We start from the raw sequence: 18,117 nt of genomic DNA on the forward strand, positions 1-18,117 counted from the left end.
AAGACTGCAAGTCCCAGGAGATGCCAGGAGAGCGGCACCGGGCTCGTGGGGCTCTCTCCCCCCTGAGATGCTCCCAGGCCATGGCCCCATGTGCCCACCCCAGCACAGGGTGGCACCAGCCTCTCTTGGGATGCCCCCGCTGAGCAAGGTGGGCTCCCATCCCATATCAGCTTCTGCACAACATCTTCCCCCAGGAAGCAGGTGGGGCCTGAGCCCTGAGCATGGTCCCTTCCTGCCCCGTTGCTCTGGCTGGAGCCTGACACCAGAGGCTGAGCGCAGGATCCTCCTGGGACGACTCCTGGCAGTTCCTGCTGCTGCAGGAGACCTCTCACCGTATGCCCTGGCATGGGACAGGAACTGGATCAGAGAGGAGTGGAGAGGAGCTCTGCGACAGACCTTGCCATGCTGCCCCACCACTGTCCCCATGCCTGCAGCTGGTCACACATGACAATGCCCTATTGGGTTCAGGATCATGTCATGGGGGTGGACTTTCCAGGAACAGCAGTCCATGGAGGTGGCAGGAACAAGCTGCCAAAATGCTCCCAGACTGTGGTGCCGATTGCCTGCAGGGCTGCATGCAGCAAAGCGGTAACCTTTTCTGAAGGGAGCCTGCAGCTTGGCTGAGTTCAGGAGAGGAAAGACAGAGCCTGTGAGAGAAGCCCAGGCAGGAGGGCTGCAGCTGCACCTGAGGCTGGGTCCAGTCCTGCAAGGATATTAACCAGCAGGCCTGGTTTAGAGAACTGCCACCACAGCAGATAAACACACTATTTGTCAACAAGTGTCTGGGCAAACCTGCCACCCTTTGAAGATGCTCCCACAATGCCGGTGGCTGCCTGTGCCAATCCCGCCTTGCTGTGGGCGCTGACAGGGCTGCACTGGAGTCTCCAGGCAGCCTTGACATCTCCCAGCGCTGTGTGGGCCCACACAGCTCCTGCCCCAATTCCCCTCCCCTTGCCTGTGTGTGGGAAGCTGCATTTGTAGAAGAAGCCTCAGCTTAAGCGCAGACACAGTGAAGACAGCAACCCAGGAGCCATGGGGCAGGTCACTGCCCGCTCCCTGTGCCAGGTGAACTCCTGTGCCTGGCAGAAGCAGCTGCCCTGGCTCAGCCCCGTGCCTGCAGTCCCACAGCGCTGCAGCCCCACGTGGATCCCCAGGATGACCTCTGCCCGCAGCCTGTCCTCCATGGCCCCCTCCGTCCGCCTCTCGCCCACCGCCCGCAGCCTCTTCGATGAGCCGCTGGCCATCACAGTGCAGGGCCTCAGCCCACGGCAGCAGGTCACGCTACGGACATCCCTGCAGGACGAGATGGGCGAGCTCTTCCAGGCCTGCGCCCGCTACCAGGCGGGAGACGACGGGGAGCTGGACCTCGCCCGCTGCCCCGCGCTGCCGGGAGGCAGCTTCTCCGGCCTGGAGCCCATGGGGCTGCTCTGGGCTTTGCAGCCCCAGAAGCCCTTCTGGTGTATGGTGAAGTGGGACATGCAGAGCCCCTTTGTCCTGCAGCTGGAGGTGTTTGAGGGCCACGGGGACCCCCCCGGGCAGCTCCTGGCCCAGGCGCAGCACGAGCGGGCGTTCCTGCGAGATGGGGTGCGGAGAGTCCCGGTGCGAGAGGGGAGGATCCGGGCAACGCTTTTCCTGCCCCCGGGTGAGTACTGGCTGTGGCCATCCTGTTTTCCCTAAACCAGTATTTTGTCAGTGCAAGCTGTTCCATAACCTCTGCAAAGAGGAGTCCATGAAAGCCTCTGTCCTTCCCTTTCTCTCTCCCTCTCTCCCTCCCTCCCTCCCTCCCGTACCACCGACCAGCCTGACCATCATTCCCAATTCACCTGGCCGTGTGGGTGCCAGGACATGGTTGCAGAAGCAGGTGGAGGAATAACTCTTCCTGCCCAAGAGCTTGAGGTTATAAACATGGAGAAATGTGCAGCATGCGGAAGCGTGCCAGGAGGGCCGTTGGAGACAAGAAGCTGCAGAAGAGAGTGGTGGAGAGGGGCTCTGCACCAGTCCTTGGCAGTCCTCCTCACTGGGAGAGTTTGGGGGATCCTCCCTCTGCCCCCAGCACAGTAGCAACTAACTATATAGTGACCACAGTCCCCCATGTTTGAGTTCCTGTGGATATCATCAGTTCATGAAAGGGGAAAGAGGAGAAGCTCAAGAACATTTACAGGGATGAAACCTTTCCAGCAGGAAAAGGCAGTAACTTAATTGCTCTGGAGAAGGCACAGAGCACCTTTCTGAGGTGTAAGAGGTGCCCAAGGCACCGCCAGGCTGCTGCATCTGGGCAGCTACACAGAGACTTCCCTGCCAGAGTCCAGAGTGTGGGAGGGCTGATTTCACAGGCTCAGCATCCCACCCGCAGGAGGCTAGGACTCCCTCCCCTGCCTCACCTCTACCCCCACCTGCTGACCAGGAGATGGAAGACGCCACCTGCATACATTTTGTATCCAAAATGTCCTGCTTCCCCTGAGCTGAGGCACTTACAGTAAGCCAAAGGCTGGTGCATTTTCTCAGTGTCTCCTGATCCGGTCCTTTTGTGTGTGTTTTAAAATGATAGGCCCTTGCCGTGCTCCCTGGAGCTTTGAACCGTCTCCTAGACACAGGATAGGAGGAATTTATTCTCATCCTGCTGCCACCACAGCCAATCTTCAGCTTAGCAAGATTGTAAGCTTGGCCTGTAGTCAGTATTTCTGTTAGGCAGTTCCATTTGGAGATGTGTTTTATCATCATCATTTCACCACACTCCAGTTGTCCTGCATTGAGACACTCCCATCGTGATCTGTGTTCCTGGGAGTCCTCTACATTCAGATTCAGGAGTTGGATACTCCTCAGAAAACAACCTAAGGCCAGTAAAGGTGGAGAGCTCAAAGGACTTCTGCTATAGTACTGCCCCCCTTTCCTCGAGCACCCACGCTGCCTTACTCAGCATTACCGCCTTTTCTGTGCATGTTCAGTGCAAGCCCACAGAGCCCTGCTACACCTAGCTGGGCCATGGGCCACAGGCAACTGCGCTGCTGGCCTCTGGGGTGCACAGCTACTGCTTTGAATGCTCACGGTTTATGGAGAGCCAGATGTGCTGCTGCCTGCATGCAAACAGCGGCAGAAGGAAGAGCACAGTACTGCTTTGGACAGTAAGGCTCTCCTCAGTCCAAAGCACAGAGAGCAAGCAGATGCTGTGCACTTCCCTCTCCTCCATGACCCCCAGCAGCACGTTCCTGTCTTCCACCAGCAGCCCTGTTTGAGGATTCACAGGCCACCATGGTGCGGGGTGTGAGACCATGGCAGGAAGGCATTCCGGCAGAGTGGGAGGCATGAGCACACTCAGGCCTCTGGCTCTTCTGAAGCCACAAGTAGGGGTGAGCTGGGTCTCACCCACTCCTGATATGGCCAGGGGCACCTTCGCTGGCCTGGGGTCTGTGGAGCTTCCATGGGCGCTGCAGTCTGAAAACCCATCAGGCTGTAGGAATGCAACATGCAGAGCATCCTCTTCCCTTGCCCTGGTTGGACAGGAGCAGAATCTTCACAGGATGAGGAAAAGAGGATCCTGGGACAAGAAGAGAAGATCCAAACAATGATCTTCTGATCACCCAGTGAGATACCCATGGCGTCATATATGGAATTTGATAGTCATCACAGTCAGAGACACGATCCCCAAAGAGATGAAGTGCTGGTTGGATGGATCCCACTCACCACTTTTCAAGGGATCCCAAATGCTCAAAAGCCACAATACAAACACAAATGCTTACAGTTTCTAGTTTCATAGTATTACACCTATCTAATCATGATACCTTGAGGATTTTTACAGTGCCAAGTGAAGTGGTCATTGTTACAGGGCTGCTTACAGGGAGAAGAGAAAGTGGCACAAGATGCCTTCACCAGACAGTCTTTGCCCGTTGGCCCTCAGCACAATGCAGAAACACTGCTGATTCCTAAAACAAATAAGGGTTTGCACATTACCCAAGAGGTTCTGTTCCTCAGCCTTTCTTCCCCTGCAACACACTCTAGGTTTTTTTCAGCAGCTAAATGACTGGCAATGTCCTTTCCCCAAAAGCCATTCCTCTGCAGTTCCTGTTGTGTACCTGGTTTGATGCGTTCTAAACCAGAGAAACATTGAAAAGGAGTCATTTCAGGCAATGCTGCTCTTCGTCTTGTCTGCTCCAGGAGAAGACACCTTCCCAGGAATCATCGACATACACGGCTACGCAGGAGGTCTCTTTGAGCACAGAGCCAGCCTGCTGGCCAATCATGGCTTTGCCACACTGGCCCTGGCTTATTTCAAATATGAGGATCTGCCCCAGGACCCAACTGAACTCCACCTGGAATATTTTGAAGAGGCGGTGAACTATATGCTGCAGCACCCACAGGTAGGAGCACCCTCCATGTCCCACTGGGTTCCCCTGGGAGTGCTTCTTCTCCAAAGCGCCTGTCACTTGGCCCGAGTTATCTCTGGAGGAAGCTGCTGAAAGCTCACCTGGCTCCATCTGACAGGGGTTGGGTGCCTGGGCTCTAGGAAAGAGGAACGGTCAAACAGAGATGCACTGGTGAAGAGAGATCACAAAGCAATCTCACAAGAGGTAGGTGAGACCTAACAAGGTGGGAAGGTTGTGCAGGAGAGAGCCTTCATGAATTGCCACCAAATGTCCTCCTACAGTCTCAAAAGTGAAAAGTAAAGAGCATCTGTCAGTGTCTAAGACTAGTAACTCTTAGCTATGTCCTACAACCTGTCCTCAAATCGGTGAAAACATGGTACCCCTCTCTTGGCTAATCTCAGTGCACAGAGGAACATTACCAAAGGCAACGGTTTGAAGAGGGGGTGTGCTTAGCACTTTTCCAGAAGAAAAGCTAATCATTGCCATCAACTCCTTCACAGGGTTTTGCAAACTCTCAGCATTATACAACGTCCCTCTCCAGGATCTAGCCATTGTGTTTTTCAGCTGAGCACTGATGGGTTTTTCCTCCTGTCTACCAGGTGAAGGGACCAGGGGTTGGCCTGCTCGGTTACTCCAAAGGAGCTGATCTGTCTCTTGCCATGGCTGCCTTCCTGAAGAACATCACAGCCGTTGTTTCCCTCAACGGCCCTGTGGCCAATACAGTTACTCCTCTCTGTTACAAGGACAAAATCATTCCCCCTTTGCCCTTCGATGAACAAAAGGTCAAGGTCATTGGTTCCAATATTCTTGATTGTTCTGAAATCTTTGCTGACCCCTTTCAAGCCCCTGGCAACCAAAGCCTGATCCCACTAGAGAAAGCTGAGGCACAGTTACTGTGCGGGAGACGCACAACCCATCCGGGCGGGCTCTGCAACCCCATCTCCATTTCAAGCATATTAATAGCAACCAAAGGCAGCACAAATTCTCCTTAGCTTTTCCTTTCCCTGCCCACTGTTTTCTAAGAGCATAATACTTCAGCTGGGGTGGGGCATTCTGATAATGCCTCCTCAGTGTCTAAATCCACCGGGGAAACCGCCTGGGCCAAACACCTTGCAAATCCCCCTTACGGATTTGTGCGAGGCCAGCCAGGCAGTTTCTCTTCTCTTTATTCTCCAGAAAGGCATTTCTCAGAGACCTGCCGACTGCGCCAAATGTTTTGCACGAGGAGGTGCTGGTCCGTTGTGAGCCCAGTGAAAAAAGGCACTCGTGTTCTGTAAGGTATTACGAAAAATGCTATTTATTAGAGCTAACGCTCTAAGAAGAGAATAGCATAGATAATCTTAGACATCCCTTAAGATGCTGGGAACCCCAAGCGGTGTAGCATGTAACAGGGCTCCGACCCACACGCAGCACACCACGCAGACATGGTCCATAGCAGAGATTCTCCCCTTTTGGTCTTTCAAGGTATTGTAAGATTTTTATATAAGGCAAAAGCTCTACTTATCATGTCTACAGTCAAACAGAAACAATGTTTGCGTGAGAACATCTTGCTGCACTGTTCGATAAAGGCAAGGCCATGCAGGTACTGGGAGGGAGCTGCCTGTGAGCTCCTCCGTAAGGAAGAGCTGGCTGAGTTCTTCCTGCGGCCAGGGGATCTGTGCGGCACGGCACAGGCCTGACGGCCACGCTGCGTGGACAGCGCGGCACAGCGCAGGCCTGGGCGTGCTCCGGTTAACTCTGTTGTGGGTCACTAACTGCCCAAGGTACAATGGTCTTCTCTTCAGGATCGCTACACTGACTCCCACGGAGAAAAATGCCTAAACGTTCTGGAGGATTTCAGACCTGGTGACAAAGTGATCACTCTGTTTCAGAATAAGAAATTAATTTATCTGCTTCGTGCTTTGTTCCCTGTATAAAAATAGGAATGCATTTTCCGTGCATGTTTGAATTCTTCATAACAACAATGGAACATGGAATGCATAATAATGCTACAAATAACGCTTGCAATAGCAATACTTCATCCTCCTCTAAGGTCCTCCAGCACTGAAGATCTCCGTATTTCTTAAGTATTAATACTCTTCAATTTGCAACCCAAGGCAAGGTGAAAAAACTATGATTACCCTTATTTTACACACAATGGCTAGCAAGGAAAACTCTATGTATCTTGGCCAAAAGCACGTGGCATCTTTTGCAAAATTTAGAAAAGCAAGCCATTTGCATTGTTAACCACACAGGTAACTCTGCTTTCTTGGTCTCTCACTTTCTAGTATATATGCAATCAAGTATGAAGAGATGGATCAAAATTAAGTTCACCCAATTCCCTTGATTTCTGAGGGGTCTTCAATTTAGAGTGTTTATTTGGAGCATATATGTTCTGTGGCTTCTTATAATATTGGATCCAATGGTACTGTTCTTGGGTACTGATGGTTTTATAGTGCAATGGTGCTGATAAAGAGAAAACAGGTAATTCCTTGATTTCCTAATGTTTCCTAGCAATTAGAATTTCCCATACCCACACACAGATAAGCAGCCTCCAAGCAGGGGCTTCTCCCATCGAGGAGGAGGGAGGGTTGGTGAGCCGCCCGTGTTGCTCCACCATGGCAGATGCACAAGCTGTGATAGCCTTGAGCCTACTGATAATGTGTACGCTTGCGAGAGCCCTCATTAAACCTTCTGATGTCACACTTTGTCACTGGGGATCTGGCATTGGAGTGGAAAACATGTTCAGACAACTGGTATTGTGATCTTCTCTACAGTCGTACATATGGAAGATCTCCTTGGGATATATTCACCAGGAAAACAGAGGAGGCTTTCATAATTTCCACACCTGTCCTTTGTTTTCTGCTTCCCTGCTCTAGAGATGACATCTCCATGTGACCTAAAGCAGTTCAGTCAGAAATGGGCTTCCAAAATGACCTCATGGTGGTGAAGAGGTTCACAGAAGGGGAGTGGAACTGTGAAGCTGTCGTGCCCGCAGCAGGAAATGTACCTTGCAAATTCACCTGGAATTCCAGCTGAAAACTTCTCCTCCAAAGGCTAGCTAAAACTCTTCTCAGGCCTTACTGTCGATATTCCTCCACTGGGAGGAAAGGGGAAAAATGCAAGAATACACTTGTATTACAATCTGTCTATGGATGAGACAGCTCTGCTCCTCTAAGTGACCATACGTTATCTGCCACAGGGCACTTCCTCTGTGTGGTTTTCCTCTCATCACATCTTGGACCTTACCCCTCAGGAGAACCCCACACGGCAATCTGATCATGGCCTGAGGATGGCTGCCAGAAGGAAAGGGATGGCTGACACATCAGAATCAGTCCTTGATCAGTCAGTCAGTCAGAAACCTGGGTATACCCCTAGTACCCCAGTGCTAAGTACTAGTCCTTAGATGTCCTACTAAGTGTCTGGATTCATCCTATTCACCACACGCAGGTGATGTCCAGTATATTTTTTTTAACACCCAAACCATTGCTGCCAATTTCCCACATGTATGAATTCAGGCAAAGGGGCAACCTTTTCCAAAGGAAGCCTGCAGCTTTGCTGAGTTTGGGAGAGAAGCCCAGGTGTGGGGCTGCAGCTGCACCTTTCCCTGGGTCCTGTTCCTGCAAGGGTAATAACCAGCAGGCCTGAAGGCAGATTGCTCCCAAGAACCTGCCCTGTGTCTGCACTTGCCACTTGGCAACTGCCCCTGTGGCAGCTGGCCCGACAGCAGGTACGGCCTGTGCGGCCATGAGGCACCGGGGCCTGGGCACAGCTGCTGCCTTTGGACATGCTCCTGCGGTGCCAGGGGACTGGCTGTGCTGAGCCCACCCTGCCACAGGCGCTGCCGGGGCTGCAGCGAGGGCTCCCGGCAGCCTTGATGTCTCCCAGCACAGCGCGTGCCCCTCAGTTGCAATCTCCCTGCCTGCGTGTGGGAGGGTGTGCGGAAGGACCAGCTGCTTTGAGGAGGACCCCCCACTATGGAGCGCTGAGACTCACCAAATACCAGAGCCTGTCAGCCCCGTCAGGCAATGGGGTAGATATGAGGTGCTGTGGTCCAACTGCACCTGGTACAAGCCCTCTGTCAACTCTGGTCTGATGGCCCTGGGGAAGTGTCTCATACTCTAGAGGCCGCACCATGGCTAATGGAGGGGAACATTCCACATGCTGTAAGCCAAGGCAAGGCTTGCTTGGGCTCTATGCCTGGCATATATGCAGGGGATGCCTGCCACACCCGCCTGTTCCTCCAGAAGCACTTGTGCCCGAAAGTGCTGGAGTGGAGCAGTGCAGGACGGGAGGGTCAGGGATGTGTATGGTGGTGGCTGAGAGGCTGTGGGTCCCTCTTTTTCCCTTTGAGGCCAGGAGATGTCTAGCTAATGATCTGGATAGATGAGTAACTCTTAGAAGCTGCGGTTAGGTCTGGTCGGTTCCAACTTGGTAATGGCCCATCTGTATTTACTACGCTGTGAGTGCAGTGGGGACCATTTTCTCTGGGATGGTGTGCTCCAAACAGTAATGGAGTCTGACAACATGTTATAAAATAAAGCTTTGTAGAGGTAGTAGGAAAGATGAGCAACTACACGCCCACAGGACAACTGACCCAATCACTGATAAGAAACACAGGATCATAAGCGATGCCATGGCTCCAGTGGCCTGCCTGGGGCATTTGGCGTCCAGGTCATCTGGCAGCAAAAGCCAATCGTGCAAATGCCTTTTGAATGTGGGTAAGAGCTGTGCCACCCTTCGGCTCCAGCAACGGCAGTCTGATTTGAGAGAATCATTCCTCACGCTAATAAAGTGGCAGCATCCTGCCTATGCTGCCAGTGTTGGGCAGGGAGCAGGGTGTCAGGAGGCAGGGTGGCAGATGGGACATGGCAGGGGCATGCCTGGAGCTAATGGAGCAGAAACCCTGGTGGCTGCAATCACCCCTGTGTCCTCTGTGCAATCTCTCAGTGTACCTGAAGTCCAGCTAAGAAGTTGGGCTGGCATTTGCCTTGGGTGGTGTTCAGTTCAGCATTAGTCAACTGACTGAGCCTTCAACATAGCCTTTGGAGTACTGGGGAGACCTCTCTTCTTGACAGACACTTCTTCTTCATCACTGGGCAGGCAGATCATTTCTGCAAGGCAAGTGTTTTGTTAATCAAACCAGAAAAATGTCTGCAATCTCAAAGAAAGTAAATGCTAGACATATCCTCCTCCCCTTTCCGCCCTTCACCAGGAGCAAGGAGTCCATTTTGAACCAGCTGGCCATCTAAGATGGGGGACAAGGCAGTGTAAGGCTCATTCAGAGGACTAGGATGGTGCTTGGCAAGAGATCTAGGCTTCATTCTACCCCACCAGCAAGCACACCCAGGTCTGAAGGACCTGAATTGACAGATGCTTTTTCATTTATTGAATTAATATTGTTCACACCTGCACCAGTATAACCCCAGTAACACAGCTTGATATATCTACAGCTGTGAGTAGAACTGGGTTCACGTTTTCTGTAATTTCCCTGCTCTTTTTTGATCAGGCATTGAGAAAAGGGAGAGCATTTGAATTGATCCTAATTGAACAGATCATATGCAATAGGCTCATTTATCTTGCCAGTGGCCTGTAAACTTAAAATAAACTTCTGTACTCTCCATCTAACTGTGGTCTCCCCATGTGTATACCGTCTTCAGCCCATACTTTAAAGGAACCTCCACCATATGCATCTTTTGGTGCAGAGATTTCACCACATTTACAGGGAATGTCTCATCACAAATGGAAACATCTCTGATGGCTGAGCTGCAGAAACTGTACAATACGGGGTGTTAGAAAAAGTAGTGGTGCTGGTGTCTCTGGTTAAGAGCTCTCAGGCTGCTGTGAGAGAGATCTCTCTGGAAGAGCTGTGTCCTCTGTGCCTTGGGTTCACCTCTCACCTTCCTCTGGAAGGATGTGCTCTGGCTGCTAACTTCCACTTCTGGCCCCAATATGGTCTGGTCATCCAAAAAGCTGTTCTGCAATCTTCTCTCAAAGGATGTACACCTGCTGCTTTGTGTTTGGATTGCAAAATTTATGTAAGAGATCAGAACTGATAGAAGAGAATTAGCAGCAAATGAAACTCCCAGGCCCTTCCCTACCTGGGATATTTTGTAATCCATGCTCCCAACCGGTCCAGCCTAAACCTGTGGGCCCGCCCTAGCACAGATAAGGCACTCTCTCCGGGCGTAGGCAAGAAGAGCAGATGGCAGAGCAGGAGAGAGAGAGCAACGGGAGCCTTGGGGCAGCCCGCGGCCACACCAGGTGCCGTCATTTGGCAAGAGGCACAAGACTGCAAGTCCCAGGCGATGGCAGGAGAGTGGCACCAGGCTTGTGGGGCTGTCTCTCCCCTGAGATGCCCAGGTGCCCACCACAGCACAGCCTCTCTTGGGATGCTCCCACTGCGTGAGGTGGGCTCCCATTCCATATCAGCTTCTGCAGAACATCTTCCCCAGAGGGAAGGGGCAGGGGGGACTGAAGGAGCTTGGGCAGAGGGGACAGGAGAGGGGCTCAGTGCCAGACCTTGCCATGCTGTCCAGTGAGTGTCCCATATCCATGCCTGCAGCTGGCCCCATGTGGAGCAGGTCACAGGCCCCCCGGGCTGGGGACAAGTGGGAGCTTCCCTCTCCTCCAGCATAGCACCGGCTTCACAATGGTGATGCCCTGCTGCATGTGGGGTCGTGTCCCCTGGGTGAGCTGTCTGGGCTGTCCAGGGGAATCAGTCCATCCCAAAGTGCTCCCAGACTGTGGGGACAATTTCCCCCAGGTCTGCATGCAGCAAAGGGGCAACTCTTTCCAAAGGGAGCCTGCAGCTTGGGAGCAGGAAGGGAGACCCTATGAGAGAATCCCGGATCCAGGGAGGAGGGACGCAGCTGCACCTTTCCCTGGGTCCTGTTCCTGCAAGGGTAATAACCAGCAGGCCTGAAGGCAGATTGCTCCCAAGAACCTGCCCTGTGTCTGCACTTGCCACTTGGCAACTGCCCCTGTGGCAGCTGGCCCGACAGCAGGTACGGCCTGTGCAGCCATGAGGCACCGGGGCCTGGGCACAGCTGCTGCCTTTGGACATGCTCCTGCGGTGCCAGGGGACTGGCTGTGCTGAGGCCACCAGTGCTGCCTTGGCATCTCCCAGCACATCATGTGCCACCACTGTATGACCTGTCCAGAATTGGGTTTTCATACCTATAAACGAGAGAAAAAAAGAGTTTACTTCTTTTCTGCATGCTTATTACCTTCAGCTCGTATTTTAAAACACCCCCTCAGAAATGCATAATTCAGTGTAGGGGTTTCACCAAGTTTACCCTGAATGCCTAACTGTAAATGGAAAAGTCTCAAATCTCACGGAGCTGCAGGAAGGATACGATATGGGATGTTATAACTGGGATGCCAGGGTCTCTGGTTGAGAGCTCTCAGGCTGCTGGGAACCAGCTCTTCTGGTGTCTTCTGTGCCTTGGGTTCATCTCCCCTTCAGAAGTGCGTGCTCTGACTGGGGGCTTCTTTTGAACCAAGATGCCTTGGTCATCCTACAAGATCTTCTGCTTGATTTACAGTCAGTACAATCTTCTTTCAGAAGAGTGCTGTATCCTTTTTGCTTTGGAATTATGGGGTCAGAATTCCTTGAAGTAATTAGCTGAGTTTTCGTGGGGAGCAGGGTATTTTTCTTTGGACCACACAAGGTGAAATTGCTTTATGAGGGAGGATGGATGCTGAACCGTACGTATAAATCCCAAATAAGAAAGCACATGACACTTTCAGAGGGAGAGAAAAAGAAATCTTCATGGGCAAGGAAAATCTGCTGAGAGCCTGCCCGATGCCTCTGCCTACCTGCTAGGTCCTACAAAATAGGACCATGCTGAGGGCTCCCTCACATGCTTCCAAGCAGTGCAGAAACACAAACATAGCTACAGGGAGCACATCCACCAATTTTCCAAGAGGAGTTGTGCAGGACAGGAGAGCTGTGAGAGAGGAGGGCTTTATTTGCTATCATAATCCACCCCTTGGGGCACAGGTACAGCATTTCTCTGAAGCATACAAGGACCATTGGCTTCACAACAGCTGCATGGGGCAGGAAGAGAGGGGAGGGGAGCTGGCAGTCCCGTCCCTGCCAGGGCAGTAGGAGGAGGCAGCTCTCGGTGACTGGCTGCCCAGGCACAGGAGCCAGGACATCCAGCTTAAATACAACCATGGTGCAGCTGAGCGGATCACAGAAGCAGCTGCAGATTGCTCCCAGCTTGCTTTGCCGAGCACGGTTGTGGTCACGGCAGATGAGGTTTCTCTTGTCCAGCCTTTCCACATCTCTCATCCTCTATGGCCCCCACCATCTGCCTCTCGCCCACCGCCCGCAGCCTCTTCGATGAGCCGCTGGCCATCACAGTGCAGGGCCTCAGCCCACGGCAGCAGGTCACACTACGGACATCCCTGCGGGACGAGACGGGCGAGCTCTTCCAGGCCTGCGCCCGCTACCAGGCAGGAGACGATGGGGAGCTGGACCTCGCCCGCTGCCCCGCGCTGCCGGGAGGCAGCTTCTCCGGCCTGGAGCCCATGGGGCTGCTCTGGGCTTTGCAGCCCCAGAAGCCCTTCTGGTGTATGGTGAAGTGGGACGTGCAGAGCCCCTTTGTCCTGCAGCTGGAGGTGTTTGAGGGCCACGGGGACCCCCCTGGGCGGCTCCTGGCCCAGGCACAGCACGAGCGGGCGTTCCTGCGGGACGGGGTGCGGAGAGTCCCGGTGCGAGAGGGGAGGATCCGGGCAACGCTTTTCCTGCCCCCGGGTGAGTACTGGCTGTGGCCATCCTGTTGTTCCAGTGCTGGCCAGGGCCTTGCTGTGCCAGGGCAGCTGTCAGCCCTCCAGTGGGGAGGAGGAGGGTTGGAGGGGTGAGCAGGAGCAGGACCAGGCATGGGGACTGTGCTGCAGGCTATGGGCTGCACACATAGTGCCCTGTGCCCGGTCCCAGTACTTCGTGCCCTTGCTGGGCTGTGGCAGGCGAAATGCAAAAAGTCATTCTCAAGACAGAATTGGTGTTTCTGAGCAGGGAACCAACTGGAACAGCTGATTTCACATGCTCAGCATCCCATTCAGCAGCGAGGCCAGGGCTCCCTCCCCTGCTTCACCCCTACCCCTACCCACAGCCAGTCTTCAGCATAGCTCCAGCCATAGTCAGCATCTCTTTTACACAATTTTGCTCAGAGGTTGTTTTTTTTTTCTCCACTGAGATTCCACCACACTGGAGTTGTCTTGCACTGAGGTGTCCCACTCATGACGTTCTATTTCTGGTAGTACTGCCTGCACTGTCATCTCTGCGCTTTCCGATTCAGATGATGCTGGGATTATACTGATTGCCGTTCCATAGTTCTCAAACCCACACACAAACTCTTACAGTTTGTTGCTGAAGTTCTTGAAGACCATGCTGGTTTATTATCAGTCAATTTTGTCGCCTTAGACTTGGGGAGGACAGTGGGATTGTATGTCCTTATGCTTCTTTTACTCTGTTACTGGACTCTTTTTTGCATTTCTTGCGTATAGCACATTTGTATCATGGTCTGGCTTCTGCAGGGGCTACTTTTCGAGCAACGGTCATTAGTTCAACCTTATGTTCTAGCTCAAAGCCTGATACTCCTTCTTTTACTATGCGGAGGATGTGGTTATCAATGCACCTATCAAAGTTTTTCTGCAAAGGAGAAGAAGGATTGGAGATCCTACACTTGCAGAGGCCAGTACATCTCACGCTCGTATTCTGGCTATGTTATGTCTGCTAACTGATGGATGTTCATCTTTTCTCTCATTTTAGCAGTAGAAATGGTGATCTGGGCATGCACAGTCTATCCCGAAACTGCTTCAAGACTCCTTTAGGTTGTGGGAGTAGAAGTGAAAGTAGAGTGAAACTTAAAGCAAATCCCAAGGATCTGAGCTGAACTTTGTAGAGGTTTCAGCTGACCTCTCCCCGTGGCTCCTCTTCTCCCTTCCAAGCCACATTACAAGGGACATCTGCTACGAACTAAAATAAGCCAAGTGGTGGTGAAGGGCTGGTCTGAGAGTGAGAAGGGGAAAGTGAGGAAAGCCACCGCACAGATCATCTCTGCGACTGGAGCTTAAAGAAAATGCTGAAATAACTGCCAATTATTAGCACTAAGATAGATTTGCATCTTATGCAGGTGGTATCTGTCTTTCTGCCACTCACTGTCTTGCCAGTTAATTTGCAGTCATTTAACAGCTCGCAGCTAAATGACTGGTCATGTCCTTTCCCCAAAAGACGTTCCTCTGCAGTTCCTGTTATGTACCTGGTTTGATGCGTTCTAAACCAGAGAAACATTGAAAAGGAGTCATTTCAGGCAATGCTGCTCTTCGTCTTGTCTGCTCCAGGAGAAGACACCTTCCCAGGAATCATCGACATACACGGCTACGCAGGAGGTCTCTTTGAGCACAGAGCCAGCCTGCTGGCCAATCATGGCTTTGCCACACTGGCCCTGGCTTATTTCAAATATGAGGATCTGCCCCAGGACCCAACTGAACTCCACCTGGAATATTTTGAAGAGGCGGTGAACTATATGCTGCAGCACCCACAGGTAGGAGCACCCTCCATGTCCCACTGGGTTCCCCTGGGAGTGCTTCTTCTCCAAAGCGCCTGTCACTTGGCCCGAGTTATCTCTGGAGGAAGCTGCTGAAAGCTCACCTGGCTCCATCTGACAGGGGTTGGGTGCCTGGGCTCTAGGAAAGAGGAACGGTCAAACAGAGATGCACTGGAAGGGCAGAGGATGGGCACCATCCAGGTACTGTCACCTGGAGTGACAGAGATGCTGTCTTGAGACATAAGGTGGGGAGGCTGTGGAGGAGAGACATGCATTTTTCGAAGCAGCCTTCATGAATTGTCACCACATGCCCCCATATGAACCCTTAGTATGAAAAATACAAAGTAAAAAGCATTTGCCGGTATCTAGCTGTGGTGGGTCGAACAAGCCGCTCTCTCCCTTCCCTTCCTCAACAGGACTGGTGGAGAAACTAAGATGAAAAATCTTGTGGGTCAAGATAAGGACAGGGAGATAACTCACCAGTTATCACCACAGGTAAAACAGACTTGACTTCAGGAAGATTAATTTCATTCATTGCCAGTTAATAACAGAGTAGCATAGTGAGAAATAAGAACAAAACTAAAAACATCTGCCTCCCACATCTTTGGGCAGCGGCGGGTCCATTTTGGAGCTGACTGAAACTGCCTCTGTCCAACACAGGGGCAGCCCCTGGTCTCTTCTCACAAAGACAATCCCTATAGTTTGCACGGCCAAAACCTTTCCACACTTGCTCTGAATAGTTTTACTTGTCTCCTGCAACCTGTGCTCAAATGGTGTCATTGTGCTTGCTCTCTCTTGGTGTCGTCATAGTACCAGGGAACATTTTTCATGGCAGTGGAAGAAATTTCTGTGTCGGAGGTGCTTGACACTTGCCTAGAAGAAAAGCTAATCATTGCCATCACCTCCTTCACAATGTTTTGCAAACTCTCAGCATTATACAACGTCCCTCTCCAGGATCTAGCCATTGTGTTTTTCAGCTGAGCACTGATGGGTTTTTCCTCCTGTCTACCAGGTGAAGGGACCAGGGGTTGGCCTGCTCGGTTACTCCAAAGGAGCTGATCTGTCTCTCGCCATGGCTGCCTTCCTGAAGAACATCACAGCCGTTGTTTCCCTCAACGGCCCTGTGGCCAATACAGTTACTCCTCTCTGTTACAAGGACAAAATCATCCCCCCTTTGCCCTTCGATGAACAAAAGGTCAAGGTCATTGGTTCCAATATTCTTGATTGTTCTGAAGTCTTTGCTGACCCCTTTCAAGCCCCTGGCAACCAAAGCCTGATCCCACTAGAGAAAGCTGAGGCACAGTTACTGTTCATTGCGGGACAAGATGACCATCTTGTCAAAAGTGAGTATTATGCTACTGAAGTCTGCAAGCTTTTGCAGGCTCAAGGGAAGGCAAATTTTCAGATTTTGTCTTACCCTGGGACAGGGCACTGCATCGACCCTCCCTTTTTCCCTTTGTACTCCATAGGAAAGCATCTTTTTTTTCACAAGCAAGTAATTTGGGGTGGGGAGCTCAGGGCTTATTCTGCAGCTCAGGTTCATGCTTGGCCACGGATTCAGGCTTTTTTCAACAAATATTTAAATGACAACTAATGTGCAAAAAAGACATAGCTTTATAAGGACCTAACTTGACAGACATTTTCATACTTATCACATCAAACCCTGTTCACAGCTGTACCAGTACAGCTACAGTATCTTCCAAGACTTTGCACATCCATAACTCAGAAAAGAACTGGGTTTGCCTTTTCTCTTTTCCCCCAAACTTTTTTGCTCAAGTGTCAAGACAAGGAATGGCAAATAGATTTGCACTGGCCCTTGATAATACAGATCACGTGCAAAATGCGCGATTACCTTTCTCCGGCAGTTTCGGTTCTTCTAATACTTGACGCTACTTTCCATACCACTCTTGTCTCTACATGCACACGCTATCCTCAGCTCATACTTTAAAGCAACACCTCTCAAATGTTAGGTTTGGAGCAGGGATTTTGCCACTCTTATGGGGAATGTCTCATCACAAATGGAAATGTCTCTGACCTCTGCGCTGCTGGAAGCGTGTAAGAATGGATGCTATAGCCAGGATGCCGGCGTGTCTCTGGTTAACCCTCCGGAGGGGTTGTGCCTGCTTTGCATCTTCCCTTCAGCGCTCTGGCTCGTGGATACCTCTAGCCCCAAGATGCCATGCCAAAAGCCATTCTGCTGAATTTGCAGCCATGGTGATCTGCTCCCACGGCACGTGGAACTTTTTCACCTTTGTTATTAGGGCGAGAATTGTAATAAAGAGACTGAGATTTGAAAGCTGTGGAGTCATTTGCTGTGCTTTGGATAGGAGCAGGGATCTTTGCATCCCCACCACTCCGTCACCCCAGGGTGGAACTTGTAGGAGCAGGGCCCTGTGGGTGGAAAAGCCCCGAGGGCCTCCTGCCTCACCTCAGCAGAGCAGCCACACTCACCCTAAGACATCGATCAGCATGCAACAAACTGCCACCTGCACGCCCAAATGCTCTGTCCTCCTCCAGCCTGCCAGGGGCCACCATCTCTGTGAGTCCTGGAGGGCTGCCACCTCCCTCGTGGATGCCATCTCCCACCGCCCTGCTGAACCAGCCATCCTGGTTGTCTCCACGCTGCAGGTGTCCTCTCAGCCAGCTTGGCACGCTGGGGCAGACCTCAGAGCTGGCAGCTGCCTCTCAGCCCTGGCCTGTTTTCTGCACCTGGGTGTCTTCATTCAGGGCACCGCAGCATTTCCCTGCCTGGCAGCTTTCATAATGGATGTTATCAGCAGTGCTGGCTGACACCTGCGGGCCTGCCCTACCGCAGGTGAGGCACTCTCTTTGGGTGTGGGCAAGAAGAGCAGGTGGCAGAGCAGGAGGGAGGCAACAATGGGAGCCTTGGGGCAGCCGGTGGCCACACAAGCTGCTGTCATCTGGTGAGAGGTGCAAGACTGCAAGTCCCAGGAGATGCCAGGAGAGCGGCACCGGGCTCGTGGGGCTCTCTCCCCCCTGAGATGCTCCCAGGCCATGGCCCCATGTGCCCACCCCAGCACAGGGTGGCACCAGCCTCTCTTGGGATGCCCCCGCTGAGCAAGGTGGGCTCCCATCCCATATCAGCTTCTGCACAACATCTTCCCCCAGGAAGCAGGTGGGGCCTGAGCCCTGAGCATGGTCCCTTCCTGCCCCGTTGCTCTGGCTGGAGCCTGACACCAGAGGCTGAGCGCAGGATC

General features: G+C 52.3%; 3 protein-coding genes across 3 annotated transcripts in view; 2 read left to right on the forward strand and 1 right to left on the reverse strand.

Moving 5' to 3' along the window:
• Positions 1-18,117, reverse strand: part of MIDEAS (mitotic deacetylase associated SANT domain protein) — a 186,019-nt gene that overhangs the window by 32,399 nt on the left and 135,503 nt on the right. The window lies entirely within an intron of this gene.
• On the forward strand, positions 1,033-5,353 carry LOC142601872 (acyl-coenzyme A thioesterase 5-like). Its single transcript, XM_075753016.1, has 3 exons — positions 1,033-1,642; positions 4,153-4,355; positions 4,961-5,353. Exons 1-3 carry the CDS (start codon positions 1,033-1,035, stop codon positions 5,351-5,353), a joined length of 1,206 nt encoding a protein of 401 aa, XP_075609131.1.
• On the forward strand, positions 12,645-16,493 carry LOC142601873 (acyl-coenzyme A thioesterase 5-like). The gene is made up of 3 exons (XM_075753017.1): positions 12,645-13,104; positions 14,694-14,896; positions 15,912-16,493. Exons 1-3 carry the CDS (start codon positions 12,645-12,647, stop codon positions 16,491-16,493), a joined length of 1,245 nt encoding a protein of 414 aa, XP_075609132.1.

This window comes from Balearica regulorum, chromosome 5, assembly GCF_011004875.1.
Source record: "Balearica regulorum gibbericeps isolate bBalReg1 chromosome 5, bBalReg1.pri, whole genome shotgun sequence".
Taxonomy (NCBI): Eukaryota; Metazoa; Chordata; class Aves; order Gruiformes; family Gruidae; genus Balearica; species Balearica regulorum.

What these genes read in the sequence shown, in the direction of transcription:
- LOC142601873 (XM_075753017.1), top strand. Translation starts at nt 12,645, where the DNA reads ATGGCCCCCACCATCTGCCTCTCGCCCACCGCCCGCAGCCTCTTCGAT. An exon ending in AACGCTTTTCCTGCCCCCGG is followed by an intron (nt 13,105 to 14,693) that starts GTGAGTACTGGC and finishes TGTCTGCTCCAG; the next exon opens with GAGAAGACACCTTCCCAGGA. An exon ending in ATATGCTGCAGCACCCACAG is followed by an intron (nt 14,897 to 15,911) that starts GTAGGAGCACCC and finishes CCTGTCTACCAG; the next exon opens with GTGAAGGGACCAGGGGTTGG.
- LOC142601872 (XM_075753016.1), top strand. Translation starts at nt 1,033, where the DNA reads ATGGGGCAGGTCACTGCCCGCTCCCTGTGCCAGGTGAACTCCTGTGCC. An exon ending in AACGCTTTTCCTGCCCCCGG is followed by an intron (nt 1,643 to 4,152) that starts GTGAGTACTGGC and finishes TGTCTGCTCCAG; the next exon opens with GAGAAGACACCTTCCCAGGA. An exon ending in ATATGCTGCAGCACCCACAG is followed by an intron (nt 4,356 to 4,960) that starts GTAGGAGCACCC and finishes CCTGTCTACCAG; the next exon opens with GTGAAGGGACCAGGGGTTGG.